Raw genomic sequence first — 23,717 nt, forward strand, 5'->3', positions numbered from 1 at the left:
CCAACATGAATAACCTGTTTTTGGTAGAAATTATATTACTGCATGGCAAATAATTTACCAGTTGCTGTAGTAGGGTCATAGAAAACCAACAGAGCCAACATTTATGATATGTATGCTCCTGAGTCTGTGTAATTGAATAATGAATTGAAGGGCGTGTTCAAAAAAATAGCAGTATGGAGTTCAATTAGTGAAGTCATTCAATCTGTGAAAAAACAGGTGTCAATCAGGTGGCCCTTATTTAAGGTTGAAGCCAGCACATGTTGCTCATGCATTTCTCTCTGAAAACCTGAGAAAAATGGATCGTTCCAGACATTGTTCAGAAGAAAAACGTACTTTGATTATAATGTTGATTAATGAAGGGAAAACATAGAAGCACAGAAAATGATGGGCTGCTCAACTGAAATGATCTCCAATGCTTTAAAATGGAAAGCAAAACCAGAGAGACGTGGAAGAAAATGGAAGACTACCATTCGAATGGATCGAAGAATAGCCAGAATGGTGAAAACTCAGCCAATGATCAGCTCCAGGATGATCAAAGACATCCTGTGAGTGCTGTGACAATTAGAAGACGCCTGTGTGAAACTAATCTATCAGCAAGAAGCCCCCGCAAAGTCCCACTGTTAAAAAAAAGACAAGAGGATACAATTTGCCAAAGAACACATTGGCTGGCCAAAAGAGAAATGGAGACACATTTTGTGGACGGATGAGAGTAAGATTGTTCTCTTTGGGTCTAAGAGCCGCAGACAGTTTGTCAGACGACGCCCAAACACTGAATTCAAGCCACAGTACACTCTGAAGACAGTGAAGCATGGTGGTGCAAGCATCATGATATGGGGGTTTCTCTTACTATGGTGTCGGGCCTATTTATCGCATACCAGGGATCATGGATCAGTTTGGATACATCAAAATACTTGAAGAGGTCATTTTGCCTTATGCTGAAGAGGAAATGCCCTTGAAATGGGTGTTTCAACAAGACAACGACCCCAAACACACCAGTAAGCGAGCAGCTTCTTGGTTCCAGACCAACAAAATTAAAGTCATGGAGTGGCCAGCCCAATCCCCGGACCTTAATCCGATAGAAAACTTGTGGGGTGACATTAAAAATGCTGTTTCTGAGGCAAAACCAAGAAATGCAGAGGAATTATGGAACGTTGTCAAATCATCCTGAGCTGGAATACCTGTTCACAGATGCCAGAAGTTGGTCGACTCCATGCAACACAGATGTGAAGCGGTTCTCAGAAACAGTGGCTATACAACTAAATATTAGTTTAGTGATTCATAGGAATACTGAATCCTGGATATTTTTCAGTTTATATAGCAAATATTTGAGTTTGTAAAGTAAAATGCAGACACTGCAGCCCAATGTTCATTTTTCTTAATTTTCTGTAAAGTCAGTCAGTCATCTTCAGATTACCACCGCTGTATCCGCCGTAGCGGGTCACGGGGAGCTGGAGCCTATCTCGGCGGCATAGGGCGTGGGACACTCCGGGCACGACGCCAGTGCACCGCGGAGCCACACACACAGACATACAACCATTCACACACACACTCATTCCTACGGGCAATTTGGAACGGCTAATCAACCTGAAGTGTATGCTTTTGGAGGTGGGAGGAAGCCGGAGAACCCGGAGAGAACCCACGCAGACACGGGGAGAGCATGCAAACTCCACACAGAGCAGGACTCGAACCCGGGTCCGCCGTGTTGTGAGGCGGCAGCGCTAACCACTGTGCCACCGTGCCGCCCAATTTTATGTAAAGTAATTAAAGAATTTCTGCTTTTTTCTTCATGTTTTGATTTAGAATATAATGTGCAGTGTTCCCAATGCATGGAAATAAAAACCATTATAAGGATTTTAGGCTTTACTCAATTTTTTAAACAGACTGCTATTATTTTGAACACATGTCTGTGGTATGTCCTGTGATGTCAGTGCTTCTTTTTCTCCTGGTGTTTATGTAGTATTTATTCGTTATGTAATGCCTGAGCAGTGGATATGTCGAATTTCCTCCTGGATTAATAAAGTATCTATCTATCTATCTATCTATCTATCTATCTATCTATCTATCTATCTATCTATCTATCTATCTATCTATCTATCTATCTATCTATCTATCTATCTATCTATCTATCTATCTATCTATCTATCTATCTATCTATCTATCTATCTATCTATCTTATAACAGCATTCCAGCATTAATTCTTATTTCCTTGATGTCTGATTTTGTGTGATGAATTGTTTGAATCTATTTTAAAAGAATGACAACAAATGAATTGATTTTTCTTGCTCATTACATGGTTGTTTGCTTTGACTACCAACTAAGTCTGAATTCACACAATCAATAATAAATTAGAAAAAAGTGAACCATGCTCAACTGTGATAAAAATGGAAGAGCTTATGTACAGAATCTATTGTGAACACAATTACCATTTAGATCTTAAAACACCCAAAAGCGCACAAACGTAAGACAGCATTCAAAGATATTCACTAAAGCCTAGAAGATGACAATAAAAGGACTGATAATACAAAGCATATAATAAAGACCTAGTTAATAAACATCAGGGGGCCAATGGGTCTCCAGTCACTACCATTATGCTAATGAGGAAACCTTTCTGAACACACTTACATATATATAGTACCACTAGACCCCATGGACGGCATATAAGTTACAGCCTTTTACCCCTTATCTCTCTAATAGAAACTGAAGACAACTTGGGCTACTTTAATCAGGTCTGAGTCCAGCTTGGCCAGTCTAGTCTGATGGGGACTGAGTGGTACATGGACTATGTTAAAGGTTCACTGCTCACTGATGAAACAGCTTCACTTCCAGGGCGAGTTCAGGCAGACTACAATGTTACTCAATCTGGCAGGAAGAGCACACATGCCCTGTTTTGTTTCCTTTAATATGGCCTGTTTGTAAGAAACGTTTCGGCACTGCGTTGATATAGCATAGAGGGCAGCACACATTCCAAGATATTAACTTTTTCTGTGCTTTACCCGACTATAGCAAACAAAGGAATGACTGGTTTTTCATCCCTAGGCGTTCCAAGACAATGCTAAAAAAACTAAAAAAACCCAAAACCTTGTCCGGGTATGTTTTATCCAGTGTTCTGAATGAATTCTGAACTTTGACCTTGTCTGGACAAGCACATCTTCCATGCCTTGACTTCATATCAGATCACTAAGCCACTGTAACAGGGTAAATTTACACTTCCAGCAGTAAAACTCAGTGGATTCTTTGTAAGAGTTGGCCTTGGTGTTGTAGGCTTGGTTTTCTCAATCAAGAGATTTAGAGCAGTATTTACAAAACCAGCAAACAACCAACAAAAACTTGCATATGTTTTCATCTTCCCATACACCCCAAAGACTGTGCACAGAGGACTTACAAGCTGGCCCTTTTCAAACACACATGCACATTTGCAGAATAGATAAAATCCCTGTTAAATAATAGATTGAAATCTGATGTATGTTGTGAATATTGTTCAGCTGGGGGGGTCGATTGCGTGCCACTGACTGGCCTGTACAAGGCTCTCTCCCTCCCTTTCTCATACATGCACAAACCATAAGCACACCTCATTCCAAAATGTGACAGAGGCTGGTGTGCACCAAGGGAGGAAGAATAAATTATTCAGTTTGAATATTATTCCAAAGGTCAATTCCCATCTGAACATTACTCCCAAGGCACATGTAGGAATCACAGGAATGTGTAGAGAAAGTGACAATTTTTATTCCGCTAATAGGTTCAAGACATCCAATAAGCCTATTGTTTGCATTTACTTTATTCAGTCTGTGAATATCTATTCTGATCAACTAATGGATGTAAATATTAAATGACCCAATTCAGTTCTTCACATGAGTTCTTCTTAGCATTGTCTATTCTCTAATCTGTTGTACCAAGCATTATATGAGACACGGGGAAGCAGATATAGGGAAGGCATGGAAAGCAAACAAACATGTAAACATATACACAAGCAAGCCCTGAGGACTGGGTCTCTGAGTCATTCTGTATTCTACAATTCTGTCTTTCCCTTCCCTTTTATTCCTCCCTCAATAAGGCGGTTTTGATGCCTCTGAGGAATAGCCCTCATTTTAATTAGACCTGACCTGAGAATCACTTAACTGCTCCTCTCTGTTTATACCTCCCTTTCCTCTCCAAGCCTTCTCTCTCTGCTCCTCACATAGGTCCATTAACACCCTTCCCTCAGCACCCACAGGCTTCAACAGGGGGGCACACACAGGCGTTGTCTTAAAGACATTTTGAGGACATGCCAAGAAACATTAACCAACTCTACACACCTCCCTTGGACTCTTTCAGTTCACCATCTTATTCTCCTTATGTCTTCTTCCACTTAGTACCATTATTGTCTTCCCCTATTTTAATGTAGCCGCAAGAAGGCACAAGCCAGTGTCTTATTGTGTCTGTCCCAAGCCCGGATAAATACAGAGGGTTGTGTCAGGAAGGGCATCCGATGTAAAACTTTTGCAATATCAAACATGCGAATCAAATCTATGACAGAGGAATAAAGCTGATGAGCCACACAATGAAGTTATGGGAAACAGTAGTTGAAGCTAGACTAAGGGCAGAAGTGACTTTATCTCCTCTGTCACACCTACAGCACACCCCACCACTGTCTTACAGTCCTCATACATGTCCTGCACCGCTCTAACATACTTCTCTGCCACTCCAGACTTCCTCATACAATACCACAGTTCCTCTCTGGGCATCCTGTCATAAGCGTTCTCCAGATCTACAAAAACACAATGCAGCTCCGTTTGGCCTTCTCTGTACTTCTCTATCAACATCCTCAACATACTGCATCTGTAGTACTCTTTTTTGGCATGAAACTATACTGCTGCTCACAAATGCTCACTTCTGCCCTTAGTCTAGCTTCAACTACTCTTTCCCATAACTTCATTGTATGGCTCATCAGCTTTATTCCTCTGTAGTTGCCACAACTCTGCACGTCTCCCTTGTTCTTAAAAATGGGCACCAGCACACTTTTCCTCCATTCCTCTTCCTATCTACACCATGATAGAACAACTTGAACCCTGCCCCTAAACTTCCAGCCTTGCTGCCTTTCCACCTGGTCTCCTGGACACACAGTATGTCTACCTTCCTCCTCTGTATCATGTCAACCAACTCTCTACCTTTTCCTGTCATAGTTTGAACATTCAACGTCCTTACTCTCAGTCCTATACTCTTGCCGTTCCTCATCTCTCTCTTCTTACGGGCACACTTTCCTCCTCTCCTTCTTCGACCAACAGTAGTACAATTTCCACCGGTGCCCTGTAGGTCAACAGCGCTGATGGCGGTCGTTGTTAACCTGGGCCTCGACCGATCCGTTATGGAAGTCATAGGTTTGATTCTCATGTTTGATTTGGCAAAAGTTTTACACCGGATGCCATTCCTGATGCAACCCTCTGTATTTATCCGAGGTTGGGACTGGTACAATAAGACACTGGCTTGTGTCCTCTTGCGGCTACATTTAGTGAGGATTTAAACTGACATACAAAAAAGTTAAGTCATATAAAGCCATAAATTCTTTAGACTGCAAAGTTTTCTTGAAGGCCAACAAATGTGTTCAGACTACACAGCCTTCAAATTGACAGAGTTCAGCGCACATCAGACACCTCCAAACAGCCTCACTAAGAGAAGACTAATTTGACACAAATCCCATCTTATACCGTATTTGCCCCCGTGCACCCCAGTACCCCACAGGCACACTGCCTGTCAGTTTAAAGGGTCAAACAAAGGAGAATGTAATCGCGTGCCATCTGCATTCTTCAGAGCTTCATCCTACAAGCATCCTTACCTGTAGGACTAGTGACAGAAAACTGTGCTAGGTTCACATGAGCAACTGAAAAAAATTCTCAAGACATTGCGTGTCACATACGTGCATTTCTTAGGTATGGACCTGTGCTGCGGTATGAATGTCAATATCTCTCTGTGTGGGAGTAAGCAACGTCTGTGTATGTCTCTGAGTATGTGTTAATCTTGTCCAAACACCTAACACTCCTCTACCTGCTCAGACAGGGCCATGGGTTAATTCTGGCTTCAGGCGTCACAGTTAATAACTGCTCATCAACCGCGAGTTGAACTCTGCGAAACGTCAACTGCTAGTCTGAGAAACTCACGCATTCAGCACAACTTTTGGCAATGCAGCTTCGGTTTGTGGGGCTGGGAACTAAGTAGTGAAAACAATTACTGCAACACACTAACAGAGAATGTTTGTAGTGGCAAAGCCTTCATGATGTGAGAAAAAAATAATTTTTGCATTCTCAAGGTGCTTAATGTAAAAGTCATGAGTCAAACAGCAGTCAAGAAATTAGTCAACACAATGACTCAACACACAGCTGAGGTGAAATTTAACTGCCTGACCCAACTCGTCAGGAGCTAGCACTGTTAATCACCCAACATCCATCGATGTCATATTACAGAACAATTTAGAGAGTGTATGGAGTAAAGATAGATTCACTTAATTTACAGTTTGGAAAAGAAATAAAATTTTGAAACATCTGGTTATATCACTGCCATGATGGATGTGGGAAAACCTAAAGAATTAAGCAAAATAGCATAAGAATGCTGTATTATATGGCCCCAGGCAGAGGAGTCCAATATCCTGCGTAAATCAGATGATTAGCAGGGATGGTGTGAGCTGTCACACTCCAGACATTGGATTTAGACTCATATCACCACTGCATGTGTCAATCAGAGGCCCACCGAAGCAATTGACCAATAGGTCAAACACAGGACATGAGCCACGTAGCAACAACACAGAAATAGTCATACATGCATGCATTCTGATATAAATCAATCTCTCTGTATTGAAGGGTATAGATCCAATGTGTACTCAAATTTTGTGACATCTCCCTCTAAGATGTACAAACTAAAAATGACAGCTGATCACCTTGCCAGAGAACACAAAAGGAGGAAATAACTACCGGTTCCTCATAAAAGTGACTAATCTGTGTTGTGATTGATTTAATGCATGGCTGGTGATATGTTACGATGTTCTCTGGGAATTTCCAAAACACATATAGTGTAATGGCCAAGGACAGTGACTGACATTTCATATTATGTAGTGTCTTATGCCAGGGGCGAATTTTGAAAAATCTTGTGTTGATAACGCTTTGACTTTCTTTTAATATGTGTACAGAATAAGGGCAATGCAAATGGGTGGCTTCCATTCCACAAAAAACACCAATGAAATTCCGTCAACAAAGCAGCCAAACAAAGCTTGAGCTTTACAATGTGCTGCTGGGATAAATTACATAGTTTCCAGGCCCCACCGTGCTGCAGGGATGCTCCAGGCCTAAGCCCCCTGGCTTGCCCAATAAAGAGGCCTAATTAAAAGAGCACTGAGGATAACCACCTTGACTTTTATTGATGCTATAAATCTATACTACAGTAGCCTATTCAGGGTGTCAAAGAATGGAGGAGAGGGGCCTAATGCAGACAGCAAACTGAGTCAGAAAGATGGTGAAAGCCAGCATAGGATGAAAAGGGGATGACCATAGGTTGTGGAGAAGTTCTGGGGGAGGGACTCCTATCCTCTGCTTCACCTTATGTACAAGACAATAGGCCTCACTCAGAGCCACGGTGTGATAAGGTAATGATAATGTAATGAGGACCAATTATGAGCCTGAGCTGAGAGTAGGGCCCCTTAATTTGTCTTGAGAGTGGTAGTTCAATGACAGATTGATTGCTCTGGGTGAGTGTGATGATGTGACATAGGCAAAATGGATGTGTCTCTGCCAGGAAGAGTGAGAATTACAAATCAAATCAAAATGACATAAGAATGGGCAAGGCCATACATTCTTTTGCTATTTAGAACATATGCCCTATACTCTGCACAAAGTCAAACTAATCAATGGATTTAAGCATTGATGAAATGTGGAAAAATAATTCAACCAGTAAAAAAGAAGAAATCTGTCATGTGGTTCCAATTTTATAGTGTCTACAAGACAAAGGCTCCTGGGATAGATACCGAAGCCTTAATCAAATTAAATAAAGAAAAATGGTGTAACCTTTCAGACAAGAATTTCACTACATATACCTGTAAGTGGAGCTACATACTGGAAAATATCAGAATAGATGCAGACAAGTGACAGCACAGCCAATACAGGTAAGAGCCAACATTTACTGTATGTCAACCACATCCCAAATGTACTTGGATGCTGCCATTGATGACTGCACAGAGAAACATTTCAGTAAAGACAAGGCCTTTGGGTCTTATTGTCATCCTGAATTCTGGAACTAGTGTTTGACAATAACATAGCCTCATTGTACTTTGTCCTGCAGTGTTGGCGTCCATACTCCTTTAGTAAATGAAAATATAAATATATTCAATTACTACTGTCATCTACTTCTCATGGCACATTCATGAATATAGACAGTCTTCTCACTTTGTTGCCTCTTCACTGAGTGTGGCAGCAACAGTGGATAATCAATAGCGTCACCTTTGATTCCAACACCCAATAGCAGACACAGTAAGTTCACACAGAATAGCAGGTCTTGGCCAATAAGAGAGGTTTATCTTTATCATCATCTTGAGTCCTGCACCGAACTTGATGAGTGCTAAAAAATGTTTTGATTATTAAATATTTTATAACTGAATCTAGCTCTTGCTACTGTATACACGGTGTTATTAAAAATACACATTCCTAGAGTAAAATGAGAGCCACAAAATAAAACAAAAATATATGACAACATAAAAAATAACTGAAGATGGTTGCACTGCTGAGTATAATATTATCTTTAGAATAAAATCCTAGTTATGGTGAGTAATCCTGACAACGTACCTCAATACTGAACTGTTTTCTCTTGAGCTTGAAGGCCAGGTCCTTGTGGTCAGGGAGGTTACTCACCAGGCAGTTCAAGTGAGGTGTCTGTTGCACATGTAGCAGGCCTGTGAATGAATGTAAGAAGGGATTTAAAGAGGGAAAGTTTAAGCATCATATACTAGTCTGTTCACTACTTTTATGTTGAACTGTGTCTTAAAAACAATTAAATGCACGTTATTTTTACAGTGTGAAACTCTTGCTAAAATAGTTCAACACAGAAAGGGTTAAGTCTTTGAAATATTATTTTTCCCTGTTTAAATTACAGATACAATGTTCAATACAAATGTTTACTCACTACCCCAAGAATTCAGGTATTATTTATAGTCATTACACTTATTTTCAAGGAAACATTATTTATGTGTGCAATGATTTCACATGTGGAAGTCTTGTTTATCAAATTCTTTCACAACAAATCAACATAACAATAAATATGACAAGTGTAAATAAGTGTCATCTGAAGACAACACATCCTCCTGAAATCAGTTTATGCCATATACTCCAGTCCTTTTATAAGCCTAGATTAGCACAGTATACATAATTTTCGATATATGGTATGCTATGAAGAAGCATCTCCCCACCTATATATTTCAATAAGCTCACTTGAAAACCTCACACTGTCACGCTTTTTAACTCCACCCACTACCTGTTTATGCTGGTATAATAAATTCCCAAAATATTATCACACTTTCGTATATTTCAAATAATCTTTTTGATTTATTGAAAGAAGCTTTATCATGTTTACATCTCTTGTTTGTACTTTAAATAACATGACATAATTTAAAATCAAGCTTTCAATGACCAACCATGTCAATTTGGTGATGTTTTTGAAAATACTGCAATAAAATCAATGATTACCTAATATGTTTTAATACATCATTACTAATCATCAAAAACTAAATGGAAATGCGCCAGTGAAATGAAATGTATTATTAGTTAGTGTAAAATAAATCTCCCTTGAAAGGACCTGTTTTCAGACACTATCATTCAAACTATTTTCCTGGCGATGGAGACTAGTGCACTGTAAAACTTCCAAATACCAATATGCATTAGAAGAATATGGGAAATAAAACAAACTTGCAAGCTAAATATTCCTGCAAAGCTTCGGACACATTTTACAGTTACCACAATGTTATACTTTCATGAAACTGTAAAAAGTACAGTACAAGTGAGGTGGTATAAATGAGCGTGAGAGAGAAGACGAGATCGAGGGAGTAATGGAGAAAGGCAGACAGACAGAGAAAGAGGGGGATGGTGGGTTCTCTCCTCTGTGCACTTGGGTGATTTCCCCTCGTGTGATTTGCAATGACAGGCTTGCCAGCATGCTCTGAGCAGCCCTGAACTGCTGCCGCAAACATGCATGCACGCGTATCTGCACGCACTCTCACACCAGATGCGTCTGCGGCCATGTACACTCATCAAAACAATAATGCACGTAAATGTATTTCATAATCCAAACAGAATTTCTCTGGCTGGTTAAAACAGGGGCCAAATAGTGTTGACCAGGAAATTAAAAAATATTATTAACATTCTTGTAATTATTTTCAAAGATGAAACATGACGACACTCGTGTTGAATCAGTTTGCAATGGGGTGTGTGATATGAGAGGGATGTGATCAAAATGACATGTACCATCTCAGTAAAACATGCTGTTGGAAGAAACCAAAATCTGCCATTGAATTTTTTTACTCGTCATCCCTTAATCTGTCACAACTAGGGCTGTCTTACCCCAGGAGGGGCGGGGAAAACTGAGAGGAAAAGCCTAAGAGTGGAGAGTACGAGAGACACAGCTAAAAATACTACACTCACATAAACTGACCTTTATGTGTGAAGAGTGTGATAGAGAGATAGAAAGGAAGGAAGCAAAAAGGAGAAAAAGGAATGGTAAAACTGTGGAGGCAAATTGATGTTGAGAACTGAGAGAGTGGGGACAAACCATGTTGCACCCTTCACTCCTTTCCTCCTTTTCCATCTCTCCAGTCATCCCTTACCCATGTCTTCTTCCCCGACTGAAAGCCTTGCCCTCCATTTATCAGTGGAGCATTTTGGCCATGGAGACATCGAGCAAGGGACAGAAAGATAGAGACAGAGAGGAAGAGAGAGTGATGGTGAGAATATCGATTCCCCAGTGTTGGTCCGCTCTGTTCCAGAGCCTCAGGGGTATGAGACTAGGGATGGAGAGAGGGCGAGGCGAGAGGGAGAGAGGCTGTGCTGGAGGTGGGGGGGGGGGGCAGGAATGGAGGGTTTGAGAGTGCGAGGGAGAGGGGGTACAGCGTGGCAGCTGAATCCCCCCCGGCCTGTCTACTGAGTAGCACGTCTGATTGAGCAGCAGCACACTAACTTGCACTGACAGCCTGGCCTGCAAGGGGGCTGCCCTGCCTCCATCCACAGCCCAGCCCCAGCCTTAATGCACTGCCTGTGTGTATATTTGTGTATGTGTTGGAAAAGAGATAGAAAGATAAGCGAGTGCGTGTGTGTTCTTACCATGGTAATCTTTGTAGAGTGGGTTGGTCTCTCTTTCAGAGCCTTTGAATGATTCCAGCGCTATGGCATTGTCACATAGCCTGGTTATGCTTCCCATTAGAGCTCTGTCCTGTAGGAACGAGAGGGAGAGAGGGAGAGAGGGAGGGAGAGAGGGAGAGAATGAGAAAGACGGAGAGAGAGAGGGAAAGAAAGAGAGAACGAGAGAGAGACATAAGCAGGTAATTAAAAGCCTCCTGAAGAGCCATCATTGTTGCAATTAAATAGGTCATAATTTCCCGTAGCTGGGGTCATTTCTGCCCATGGGTTGAGATGAGGGTGATGAAGTGGTGAAGGGGTTTGTTGGGGGTCGCAGGTGCTGTTAGGGAACGTGAATGGACACACATTTTAAATCAGTCATACTTGTAAAGTAGCATGGGAAAATGGCAATAGTTTAAAATTATTTATACCATCAAAAGATGTATTCTTATGAAAGAGTTCACAGTTGTTGCACAGTCTCAAACCATCGCAGCAGGGGAGGCCAGAGGGTAGGTGGGAAAAGGAAGCAGAGGCTTGATGGGGAGAGCTCCCCCTACTGGTTAGGTCAGTGCCTTAACCAGACAAATCAGGGGCAAATACAGTAGTCATAAAGAATGACGGTGAAAAATACAAAAGGTTGGACACAGAGGGTAAAGTGAGTGGAGAAGGAGGAGAGAGAGGGATACTGCAATAGAGGGAAAGAGGGAGTCCTGCATTATTAATCTCTTTGCTTCTTTAATCATTCACATCCTTCTCTCTGTGTTGGCTGCCACCGCCTAATGCAGTTTTCATGCCTTCATGTCTTTTCCCCACTCTTTCTTCTTCCTTTTCAGTTTTGTCCTACTTTTAAAATATGCATACTCCACTAGCCAGGGCCACCAGCACTTACAGGGTATCTTAGGTCATTGTAATACAGCAATTAATGTCAGTGTTTGGCCATAAATAAAAATAAATAAATAACAAATTATGCAAAACACCAATGGTACAGAACGACCAAAAAGGGTAAGCCAAAACTTAAAAGTAGTCAAAGGTTTCAAAGTCAGAAGAATCCACAATGAGCTGCTGTGAGGCCTTGGAAAGAGCATGACATCACCAGTAAGACATGAAAATGCTCCACAACTTCAGCTTAAGTAACTGGGGAAATGCTAACTGTTCTGCAAAAATTTTTAAAAAAATCTTATTTGTGTTTTAAAGGACTAAAACATGACTCACTTCAAATGCAAAGAAATCTATACTGGTTCAATGAGATCAGATTTCATCATTGTACATCCTCTAAACATGATAATTGTCAGCTTAATATTATTGAAGTCAGGTCACTGCCAGGTCGAATTCAGCGCTCAGTGTCCATCTTACCTTCAGTAAACCGCAGTCTCTGCATGTAAGCAGTTGCTGATGAACCCCATCATTCATCACAGCGGATTGGCTTATTTGGTTTTGCTTGACTGCTTGTGTACTTGTTTTTTCTTGTTCCAGAACATGATTTATTGTTTTTTTTCCTACTCTATCACAATAAATTCAATGCATCATTCCGAAGGAGACTTTTCATTCTGTCTTGTGTGTTGAATGAGCAGACTGTTTGTTATTTCACAAATAAATGCAACTGCTTGGAAATATTAAATATTGCATGAATGATCATTTTAGTCGTGTCTTCAAGTACGTCAAAACTGAAGTTATAGTTTTATCCTCTTTTTATCATTTGTTAATTAAAGCAGTATAAATAAAAAATGTACATAATCAATAACATTGGGAATGCAGGAGAAAAGTAAAAAAGTTCAAGAGAAAATTAAAAAATGTGAAAAAATGAACACCAACAATAATATTAAATTGGAAAAATATAAATTATGTCACAAGGCTGAAGTTTGTTAGTTTCGTTTAGCTTATATATGATTGTAGTGGCTCTAGACTGTTGAGCACAGTGTCAACTTTAGTCCTATTAACTTTAGCAGAAGACATTTGAAAAAATCAGAGAAATAGGTAAAAAATACTGTTTTCCAAGCTGAAGTAGGCAACGAACTATTTCTATTTAAATTATGATAGTATATTCAATTAATAACTAATGCAATAAAGAGCAACATAGCTGGGAAGGGCCTTATTAATGGTATGTCCAACAATCTTACTGATCTGTTCCCAATTCACAGCGATAAAAGAAAAATATCTCAACATACATAAGAATACATAAGAAATAACCAGTAACAGATTCAGGTCATTTTGTAAATAAGAAAATGTGAACAAATATTGGACTGCATTCTGTGAGCTACCTGATCAAGAACATTCTGAAAATTTTTAAAAGCTTGTCCAATTCAAGTTGGGTTAAGAGTACACCCTAAAAGGTGTGGAAATGCTGAACTGGGATATTTGTTTTACATATAGACAGACATAGTAAATAAGATAGAATAATGTTTTGGAGTTTAGAAATTTGACCCTGTAGCTGCGCTTTTTTTAAAATAAAATATTTAGATTTTTCTAAAACTAAAGAGTTAATTTTTTATTCAAGAAATTGATCAGCAGATGCAAATGAGAATCAATTAAACACAAGTTTAACAAAATAAATGTGGACAAGATGTAATTATAACAATGCCTTTCTAAGAGCTGATTAGTATCAAGAAGAGACTGTACTGTGGGGCAGGAAAAAATATTTGCATAGGTCAAGATACCACTTGGTTTGGCCAGCAGGTGAGGAGAATGTGGGTGCATGTTAGGGTGAATTTTATGTTTGTGTGTTTTGCTGGCGGGGATAGGCATGGTAGCAGGAGATAGTTTGATGGAGGAGGACCACAGAAGGACAAGCCTAATTAATGTTTCAGATGGACTGTGGCACTGGGCCGCTGTATGGAGGCTTTCAGTGAGTTGCTAAACTTCCCAAGCTGCTCAATAATGGATAGAGAGTCCGGTGTAGCCTCGGCCAGCTAGCCCACTGCTTCTTGTCTAGACAGTTTTCCAAAGGCCACACTCTGTTAACTAAGCTAATTATCAAAGCACAGGCACTAGCTAAAAAGTCACTCTGCTAACATGTCAATTATTAAAATGGGCAGCCTGCACAAATTGGTGACCTCAGATGATCAATCAAAGAATGTACTCTTATGACAACAACATCATTTGAGACTAAAATCATCATTAGGCCATTTCCTTGATTCTCAGCTACACACCCTCTCATTACCTCAATGTTGGCTTTGTCACCCAACACCTGATTCAGTCCAAAATTTCCTCCTTTCCTCTTCTTCCCCCATTCATTCTCTTCACTCCCCAGGGTGGAGAAGGGGAGGGTACAGATTAAGGGTTTGGAGGCCAGGCTAGACTGGGACAGGGGGATCGCTCTAACCACAGCTGACATCTGCTAGTTAGACACTCTACCTTTTTTGACGAGGCCAAGGCAACTGTGGACGGCCATATACAGGCTTGGAGCCAGAACACTTTATGACAACACAGCTGTTCCGAAGTTAAGCATGGACTTATATCTTTGTTTTATAAGAGATCACAAACAGTGCGGCTTCCATGTAGTTGTTAACACACTACGAGGAAGAAGAGGTTTAATTGAAGGTGAAATTGTAACATTTTGGTAGAAAGTCTCAAATGGATTTTCTTGCAAGTCTGTCTCTATGGTCTGGGGGAGGGCTGTAGTTTGCCATATGCCTCAGCAGATGACTCTACTTTCACACTGAGAGGCCAGACTGTACACAGATGCATGCACATGGACTTATACCCGCTGAAACACACACATAAACACACAAACCTGCAAAACAGCCAGAGATAGACCCCAACTACAAGGAGATATGTTTGTAAAAGGATAAAATGCATACAGAGGAAAGCACTCCAACTGTCTAAGGATTAAAGTAATTAAAACAAAATAAACAAACATAGACTTAAAGACCTTTGAATAAAATGTGAACTGGGCCAGTAGAGGGGGGGTGCATGTTGAAGAGGCCCTTCACAGGTTTGAGTCAAACCAGTTACACCAAATCACTGTGTCACTGGGAGGCCTTAGTTCAAAAAACTTGAAACTTTGTTGTAATTCTTTAACGAACAATACAAATTAAAAGTGCATGGAAAAGGCCCGTCTTTTTCCCTCTGGTGGCAATCTGAGGTAAATGAAATGAAATTATAGAATTTTAAGAAGAACATGAAGTTTGCAATGACATTCAGTATCATGATTTTTGTTGAATCATTAAATTCATAAATTATTGTAAATGGTTTTCAACTACGGAAATTAAAAAAAGAAGTGGATGGAACAGTCATAGATCAGATGGGAGGCAAAAGGCTGAGCAGATCAGCTGTACTCTTGTTTGCTCACAGTTATGTTCTTTGGTGTCAAATACTATCTTACCTGGATGAGGTGGGAAGGCACAGTTACTACTGCAACGGAGAGCGATGACCTTAGCAGAGAACGCAGTCCATAGAGAAAGGTAGTTAGGGCGTGTTTATTTGTGGGGTTGTCGTGGCAACATAGGTCATCGCCCCACATAGCTGAGCCAAGAGAATGTAGACCAATTCGAAGGATGTTGGCTGTCTTTGACTGTAAGAAAGAACAAGTCAGGAATTCTATGCAAAAATTTTGTATACAAAACACAAAGAAAACAGACAATGCAGAAAAAGATTTTAAAGTTAAAGCTGTGTCTAAAGATTTATAGATCAGTGCTTTTGATATATTTCAGAGCGGTGCTGTTTTGGGTAGGATTCCCAAACTGGGAGAAAGTAACTGGACAGTCTGCTCACCAACACAGACGATTGGAACACAGTGCTCAAACGTGACTGGACACAACTGCCCAATCACAGGGGCCATCTGACACATGCACAATGGACCTGTCAGACAGGCTTCCAATATGGCCGCCACCCAGAAATCCCAGCACATTCTTGGCACACAAGTGACACTCTGCAGCCAAGGGGGCCTGAGTAAGGGTGGAGCGCCATCCCTCGAAACCCTCTCACGCCACCAACAGAGATAAACGACAACCAACTCTCATGAAGATGGGGAAAAAGTGGACAAACAGTAGCAGGATATACAGTATATCAGCAATGGAAAGAATGGAGGTGGCTGTCTAAATGGTGATACGTTTTCAACCTTTGGTACAACAGCATTTCATTTGGGAATTTTCTTTGTGGTGACTTCTAATTACTCATGTGATAGCCAAAAGTGATCAACAAAACTCTGGTCTACAATTTTTCCTTTTTTTTTATACAACCTTCCTTCTCAATTGTACCTCTCCCTCTATTATCTTCTCTGCCCCGCTCTCCATCGCTTCCTCTCCCAATGCATGACCTAAGCTTCATTCGAAACTGAATCACGATCATGGACATCTAAGAAAAATAAACCCCATTGTTTCTCAGAGTTTTTTTTTTTAACGTTAGCTCATAGTTTTGAAAAACACAGCTCCCATACAAGATTATTCACCTTCACAACATTCAACATCAATCCTGCCTTTTGTGACTTTCTGTATGAAAGCAATAGTGTTGCGAATGTGCCTTGGTCATGATTAGATATGCCCTTTCTTTGTTTGCCTACATAAGTCTTAGAGGGAGACAGATATAGAAATCAATTTCTTTCCGCAGCCCCTGCAGGCAGGAACTGTGGTGACAAGACTGTTGCTGTGGCATCAATACGAGTGGCCAAACCTAACTCCTATAGTTCAGCCTATAGAGAAATCAGGGACCAGTGCCAGTAGAATCCAGCCAAGAAGCAGAGGCCAGCCATATAGGGTAGAGCCAGCTTGGGACCACAACCTAATCACCAACCAGTCTTTGAAGACGCGCAATACTACTGCCACCCCTGTCCCACTTATCTTGAAAGACTTCAAACAACATACACCTGGAGATGAATCCATGTTCAACTCTGTAATGTGCACAATTCAGCCTATCCCTAACCCTAACTAAACACAGCCATTATGAAATCTGCATCTTGTTACCATTCATAATGGTAGAATAACAAATACAACTATGAATAAATACACTCAAACTAGACATTCTTGTGCAAATGCAAGAGCCCATGTTGCTCGGTCTGCATTCCTGTACTGTGCCAATAGCATGTCAGGTGGCCTTGCTGTTTTAATGATGTCAGCAGTTAATCTAGCATGTAAGTGACGGTGCTCTGGGGAGGAGTAGTAAGGGGCTCTGAAGGTAAATCCTGTGTGTGAGTGATGGCAGGGGGAAAGAGGTGGATGCAGGTGAAGACCAGAGGTTGTCACCAAATGCATTTGACTCAAAGATGTGGCCACAAGCACAGTAGGCCTCTCTCTCTCGCTCTCTGATAATTGTTTCTTAATTTTGTCTGCCTTTTTTAAAAAAAAACAAAACTTTTTTTTAGTTTGAGAAATGTTAAAAGGTTAGATGTCTCTTTGTTCAGGAAACCCACAGTACTATTGAAAATCCTCTACGTGAATCTCTTTTGGATTTTGTGAGAACGTGATTATTTTATAATTTGACATTTATGAATAAACGTGGTTTTCAAAATTTAAAAAAAATCTCTCTCTCCCATTGTCTCTCTCACTCTCTTCTTACCTACTGTACCCTACCTATCTATCTGTTTCTATGTCTACAAAGAGAGAGTGTGTGTTTGAGAGAGAGAGGTACATAGAGAGATGGATAGACAGAGAGAGATGTCTGTACAAATACACAACGATTGTTGAGCTCTTGAAAATTACACAAATGGATTTTGTTTTATTTTGGAGAGCTGATGCTACTTTCATGCCATTCTGTATTTCAACAGTTTTTGTCAAAATTCTATCCGTGAGACCAAACTGAAATGATAGGTACTATTTGTTTGCAGATCCTAAGGCTGTCCCACAAAGAAACATATAATTCAACTAGTTAAACGGAGTGATGCTTAACTAAAAAACTGTTGACCCCACGTTGACAATTTTTCTCGTACATCTTCTTTGTTTTGCTGTTTTGGCTACACAACTATACTGAGATCCACAACTTCATTAGTGTTTGTTGAAATGACATATCACTTAAAATGGTTTGATTTAGACATTTATGTAGTATACATTAAACTATGTGGAAAAATACCTCTGACTTCAGGATAAATGAATACAATTCAGACCAGTAATTTAACTCTTACCAAGGATGTGGCTACATCAAATCCCCGGCTCTGTATGACCTCTTTAAGTGACTTCAGCAATGCAGTGTAGGACTCAAGCATGGTCCTGAAAAAAGCACAGGACACAGCAGAGAATGGACATTATGGCAGAAACAATCAGAACGAGAGCACAAGATGGTTACTTAGGACATGAAAACTGTTACTGAAACCAGTTTGAAAAATCTAGACCAAGCCAATCAATGCAGTTGCCTAATCCTCTATGACTACAGCATGCTCCTCCTGACTGTGCTTTTCTGGAGCCACTGAAGCAGACAGATGATCCATATCAAGAGATCCAATTAATTTATTTGGTTGATTAAATTACAACATGACTGGTTCACTGTCAGCTCCCCAAAGATCTGATTTTGCAGAGACATACAGACAGATGAGATGTCCATATGGACTAACAAACATAAACAAAGACGAAAAGTGACAGGTTGGAGAAGAATTAATAGGCCGATAGCTAAAATTAACAGGGAACAGCATTTTGGTGTTTAATCATGGGTAAGATGTGCACTTCTGACAAAGGGCATCCGCTAACACAGGAGCAACATTTAGCAACAGTCAAGGCCCAGCTTACTGCTGAGCCTACCATGAGCCTAGGGCACGGCCAATGGGAATGTTAACCCCATCTTTTTACACAGGTCCATGCCACTTAAGGACGCTACCCCACTGTAATAATGACTCGGCAGTGAGTCACAGTAGGCTGCTGTGACAGTTATCAATTCGACCTGCAGGCTACAAAAGCTGATACACATAGATTGGTCACACACCAATAGGTCTGCATAAAGAGCAATACACAATTGTGTTGATTACATTTCTCCAAGTACATCCATGTACTCTATTTCTGTTATTCAGCCTAACAATGGTGCCTCCTGACCCCGCTGGGGCTAATGATAGGGCTACTTCGGTGAAAGAAGGACACCTACCCTCCTTGGCCGCTCTGCCCATGCCCCTTCTATGAAGTCGGGAGCTAAGATGGTTTGACATGCAGTTTAGGAGGTTGCTTATAGTTGGCAGCCATTGTGTAGGCCATCATTGTGCTTTAGCTACCCCTACTGAGCACCCCTCATTCAGGTACCAAAAAGGTCTAGGTGTTTAGCTACAGGGGCTAGCACTTCAGCTAATTAGGATCATGCACAGGGAAGCTTCTTTATCTTAGCATTCCTCCTTCAGCATAGGAAGAAAGGCGGAGAGAAAGGGGGATGCTTGGTCTTAAACAACAGGATCTGTATCACCTAGAGAGCAATTTGTGCCAATTATGGCTTCAAGTGAAACGGAGCAATTTAACAGCTAGGGTATCAACATGGGGCTGTGGACACGTGCAAGGGGGAGTTGTCTGCTTAGGAGTTTATGTGGTACATGTGTGTCGTGTGTGTGCATTCATGTATTTGTGTCAGTATTGGGGCGGGACCGGGGCACAATGGTACGATGCAGGTGTAGCTTCCTGCTGTCAAAATGTCTGTGAGATCTATAACGAATTTAGACAGCTCAACAGTGACACCACGTAACTTACTGATCGACCCATCGTGTAACACAGCTAACAATGATGGAAAAACTGATTTATTATCTGTTTAGGTTCTCAGTTATCCAGGTCATGGTTATCCAAAAGCTGTTTAAGTCAATCCACTGGATGTTAAGAAAGTTCTTGAAGAACTTTGGATTTATTATTTTATTTGGTCCAAATTTCTATGAAATATTTTATTCTGAACTGATATTTAGAATAATAGCGAATGTTGTCGGCTTGGTGATCTGGTGGAATTGTGTTCCTTGATGAATGTCTGCAACATTTAATGTGTTTGCATGGGTGCTCTGTCAAACAGTCTGTTTACCGAAATAAAGGAAGAGGGACTCTATATAGCCTCCTCCACATCCTCTGTGCTCCAGATTGCAGTATTTACCCAGTGTGTGTGAGCGTGCCTTCGTGTGCTCACCAGCACTCTCTGAGTAAAGAGCCTGCATTACCTCTTAACCCTAAGTACACTCAACACAGGAGAAATCAAACAGAGGCTGAGCAAACAAGACCCTTATTTGAATAGACATGCACAACCTTTCCAAGAAGCTGAATGTCATGGGCCAGTGGCAGGTTACTGCAAACAGGGGATGAACCTGAACTAAATTAATACCAGTCATTCTTCACATGTTGAATTGACACATAAAATGTTCTGTCAAAAACTGACATCTGAATAAAAATTTAATTTAATAAAACTAAATTTGTAGAATAAAATTTTTAAAAACACTGCTGAGTTGAAATCTGACAACATTAAGGGGACCGTGGACACTTTAGCATTCAGCAGTAGTTGTTCTCCTTTTTTAATTTCTAAGGAACTAATTACCAGTATACAAATGGCATTTATTTATTTGGATCCCCATTAGCTGCTACAAAAGTAACAGCCTTATACAGAACTAGACATGCAACAGATACAAAAGGTTTAAAGAACATCTTCCTTACATGTAAACAAAACACATAAAAACAAAAAAAAATCGAAAAATCACAACACCCCATTTTATATTCTTTTATAGTTATGTAGTTTTTCATCAAATTACGGTTATGTTATTGTGCTTTTTGTAAATGTTTAATATGTACAGTACACTATTAAACTATGACAAATCACTAATAATGCTTTAATATAATGTATTATGTCAAAAACATTGCAAACAATTTACAGTATCTTCTTTTAAGAAAACAAGAAAGACCTTCCTTTTTAACTTGTCTTGTTTTTTCTTGTTGATAACAATCATTAGTTGTTTATTAAATTCTCATAAATAAGTCTAAAATCTCATGTAAAGAATTTATCATGGGCTCGTGCAGTATGTGCCCTTTAAATGAAGTTGGGTAATCTCCCAACCACCTGTATTCTGTGAACAATGACATTTTTGCTTTCCTGCATAGTGTGAATGATATCTTATTAGTGTATCTATATTTTGTGCATTATGTCCTGTTTGTGTGGCTGTTTTCTGCAGTCTTGTTTGTTTCTAGGCATTCTGTGGATGATGTCTTGTCATTTTACCTCTGTGTAAGTGATGCCAGGGAAGGATGTTCAGGAAGGTAGAAGTAGTGACACTTGGCTGCCTGGCGAATTTCAGCCTCCATTGCCTTGGAAACGTCATAGTAATGCCCGAAGCGGGATGAGGATGCAAGGGCACTCTGTGGAGGTCAACAAATCAAAAGCATATAAAAGCATAAAGAAATACTTAATGTCTTTCAGAATAGGTAAATGTGTGTTCAGCACAATTGGTCATTTAACCTACAGACAATTGAGGAGCATGAAACTATTTTTAGATAAAAAGAGAGTAATGCACAAAAATGATCTTATTTATTTTTCTAACATGTTAAATGAGTGTGCTTCATGATACTATGTAAATGCAATTGCATTGTTTATGGGTCATTCCTCAAGATTCCTACGGCAGAGAAGTTAATTACCACTATGACCACATTCTTAATCATTTCTTCACATAAACGTCCACTTCTGACTGTGAAAGCAAACATGTCAGGGACGCATGGGAAGACGGATGTTTTCGTGCAGCTGAAAGAGAGAGTTTTAGCTCTTCTCTCTCAGTGAAACCGGGGATTCCATTGTTCGAGGGGCCCTTAATCTACTCCTAATCTGGATTAGGGCCCCCGGTGTGTCCCTCTCCTGGTGGGACGAGGGGGTCAGCAGGGCAGGGGGGTTAAGGGCTCATCTTCTCTTTGTGAGCTTGGCAACCCGCTTAGCGTTCCATCCCCGCCCTAACGGCCTCACCTTTGATCTGATGTCTTCATTGGGAGAGCGACACAGTGGGCTATGCCAGTAGAGGTGTGTGTAAGGGGAAAGTAAGCATTGACTCTGGGGGTGAATTTGGAATGCAAATCCTCTGCTGGGGCTTACCAGTGGTTTGTAAAGACAATTTTACAGGGCTAGGGGGAGAGTTGAGGAAAGGATACAGATATAAAGAAGTTTCCAGGGGGTGAAAAAGAGGGAGAGGATCACCAGGGACACACTGTGTTCTGTTAATCCAGCGATATGGATTATAGACAGAAAGGGAGAGACTGCAGAGAAGTAGAAGGAGAGGGTCACTTCTCAAAAGCGGAAGAAAGAGTGTAGGGCTACCGACCCTAGCAGGGGGAAAGGCAGGGATTTGAGGAGAGACAGAGGCACAGGTCTGGGTCCTAGGGTTGAGCGAGAAGACATGTCAATGCACAGCCTGCAAAGTACTCTTGTTTCCCAGGCTAAGCAGGGGTGCAGGCGTGTGGGTATCTGTGTATATTAGAGTTGGGGACTAGTGAAAAGCCTACCTATTGCCAGCTAAGTGTGAGTAATCTGGTTCAGCCCTGAAAGAAGAGGCTAGGACCTCTTTCACTCATAAAGTAGTTCAGAAGCTCATGGATTTAGTACTGGAGACAATTGCCAAAGCACTAAGACCAGAGAGCCAGTGTTGTTCTTTCTCATACCATCATTATCAGAGACACATTTGAGTTTGAATTTAAAAAAAAGCTGTACCATCTAATTAAATATGTTACAGCACAATCTAAACCCAGTAGACTGCAATCATTAAAATAACAGGCAAAATAAAATTTATTGTCATTACCTGAACTTTTGGAAGATTCTGATAGCGCCAGGCAATTTTCATGGCATCTAAAGTGTCCTGAGGTTCACCTGACAGCCGGGCATGCTCCGCTGGTCTGTGGCCAGCAACATCGTCCAGGATGGGAGAAGGGAGTTCCTTCAATGATACAAATGATACAATGAATATAAATACAAAGGCACTTGCCTTATGGAAGAGAGGTGGAGTACACCCCAAATGAGATGCCAGCTAATCGCAGGGCCACACGGAAGACAAACAAAAGTTTGCTCTCATACTCTCTCAAATACGCATCTAAGTTGTGTATTTTTCAGTGGTGGGAGGAAGACAGAGAAATGTTATTATGATGATGATTTTTATTATTATTATTAGAAACATACATTCATTCTGCAATACTGAAACTTTGAGGACAGTCTTTGACTTTGGACAGTCCTCTTCAAAATATCTTGCATTCTCCTCTGACCCGTACTGACCACGTTTCAATTATACTGTGTAACCAATTTTCCTTTAGTCCTGAAAAATCTACTTGGAGGTTTTTCCGTTTGAAGATTTTTTTGCTTTTGCCTGTGAAAGTTATATTTTAGGACTGTACATGTGCACAACAACTCCTTAAACACAGCATCAGAAGGGATAGAGACTCCTTGAGAGCAATTTGTCCTTCTATCAAACTGGACTTGATCCAAAGTCTGAAGTCAAGGTGTAACTGAGGTCAAATTGAGTGTGTCAAGCTGAGCTGCAGAGAATTTGTA

The 23,717-nt window shown here is 40.5% G+C and overlaps 1 protein-coding gene across 1 annotated transcript in view; it reads right to left on the reverse strand.

The window, feature by feature from the left end:
- Window positions 1-23,717, reverse strand: part of elp4 (elongator acetyltransferase complex subunit 4) — a 57,662-nt gene that overhangs the window by 27,540 nt on the left and 6,405 nt on the right. The window contains exons 4-9 of the mRNA XM_068316450.1: window positions 22,975-23,109; window positions 21,417-21,553; window positions 18,388-18,472; window positions 15,658-15,846; window positions 11,322-11,430; window positions 8,799-8,905 (exon numbers count right to left, since the gene is read on the reverse strand). Of these exons, the coding sequence (XP_068172551.1) occupies window positions 8,799-8,905; window positions 11,322-11,430; window positions 15,658-15,846; window positions 18,388-18,472; window positions 21,417-21,553; window positions 22,975-23,109 (762 nt within the window). The remainder of the gene's footprint in view (window positions 1-8,798; window positions 8,906-11,321; window positions 11,431-15,657; window positions 15,847-18,387; window positions 18,473-21,416; window positions 21,554-22,974; window positions 23,110-23,717) is intronic.

The sequence above is a fragment of the Antennarius striatus genome, chromosome 1 (assembly GCF_040054535.1).
Source record: "Antennarius striatus isolate MH-2024 chromosome 1, ASM4005453v1, whole genome shotgun sequence".
Taxonomy (NCBI): Eukaryota; Metazoa; Chordata; class Actinopteri; order Lophiiformes; family Antennariidae; genus Antennarius; species Antennarius striatus.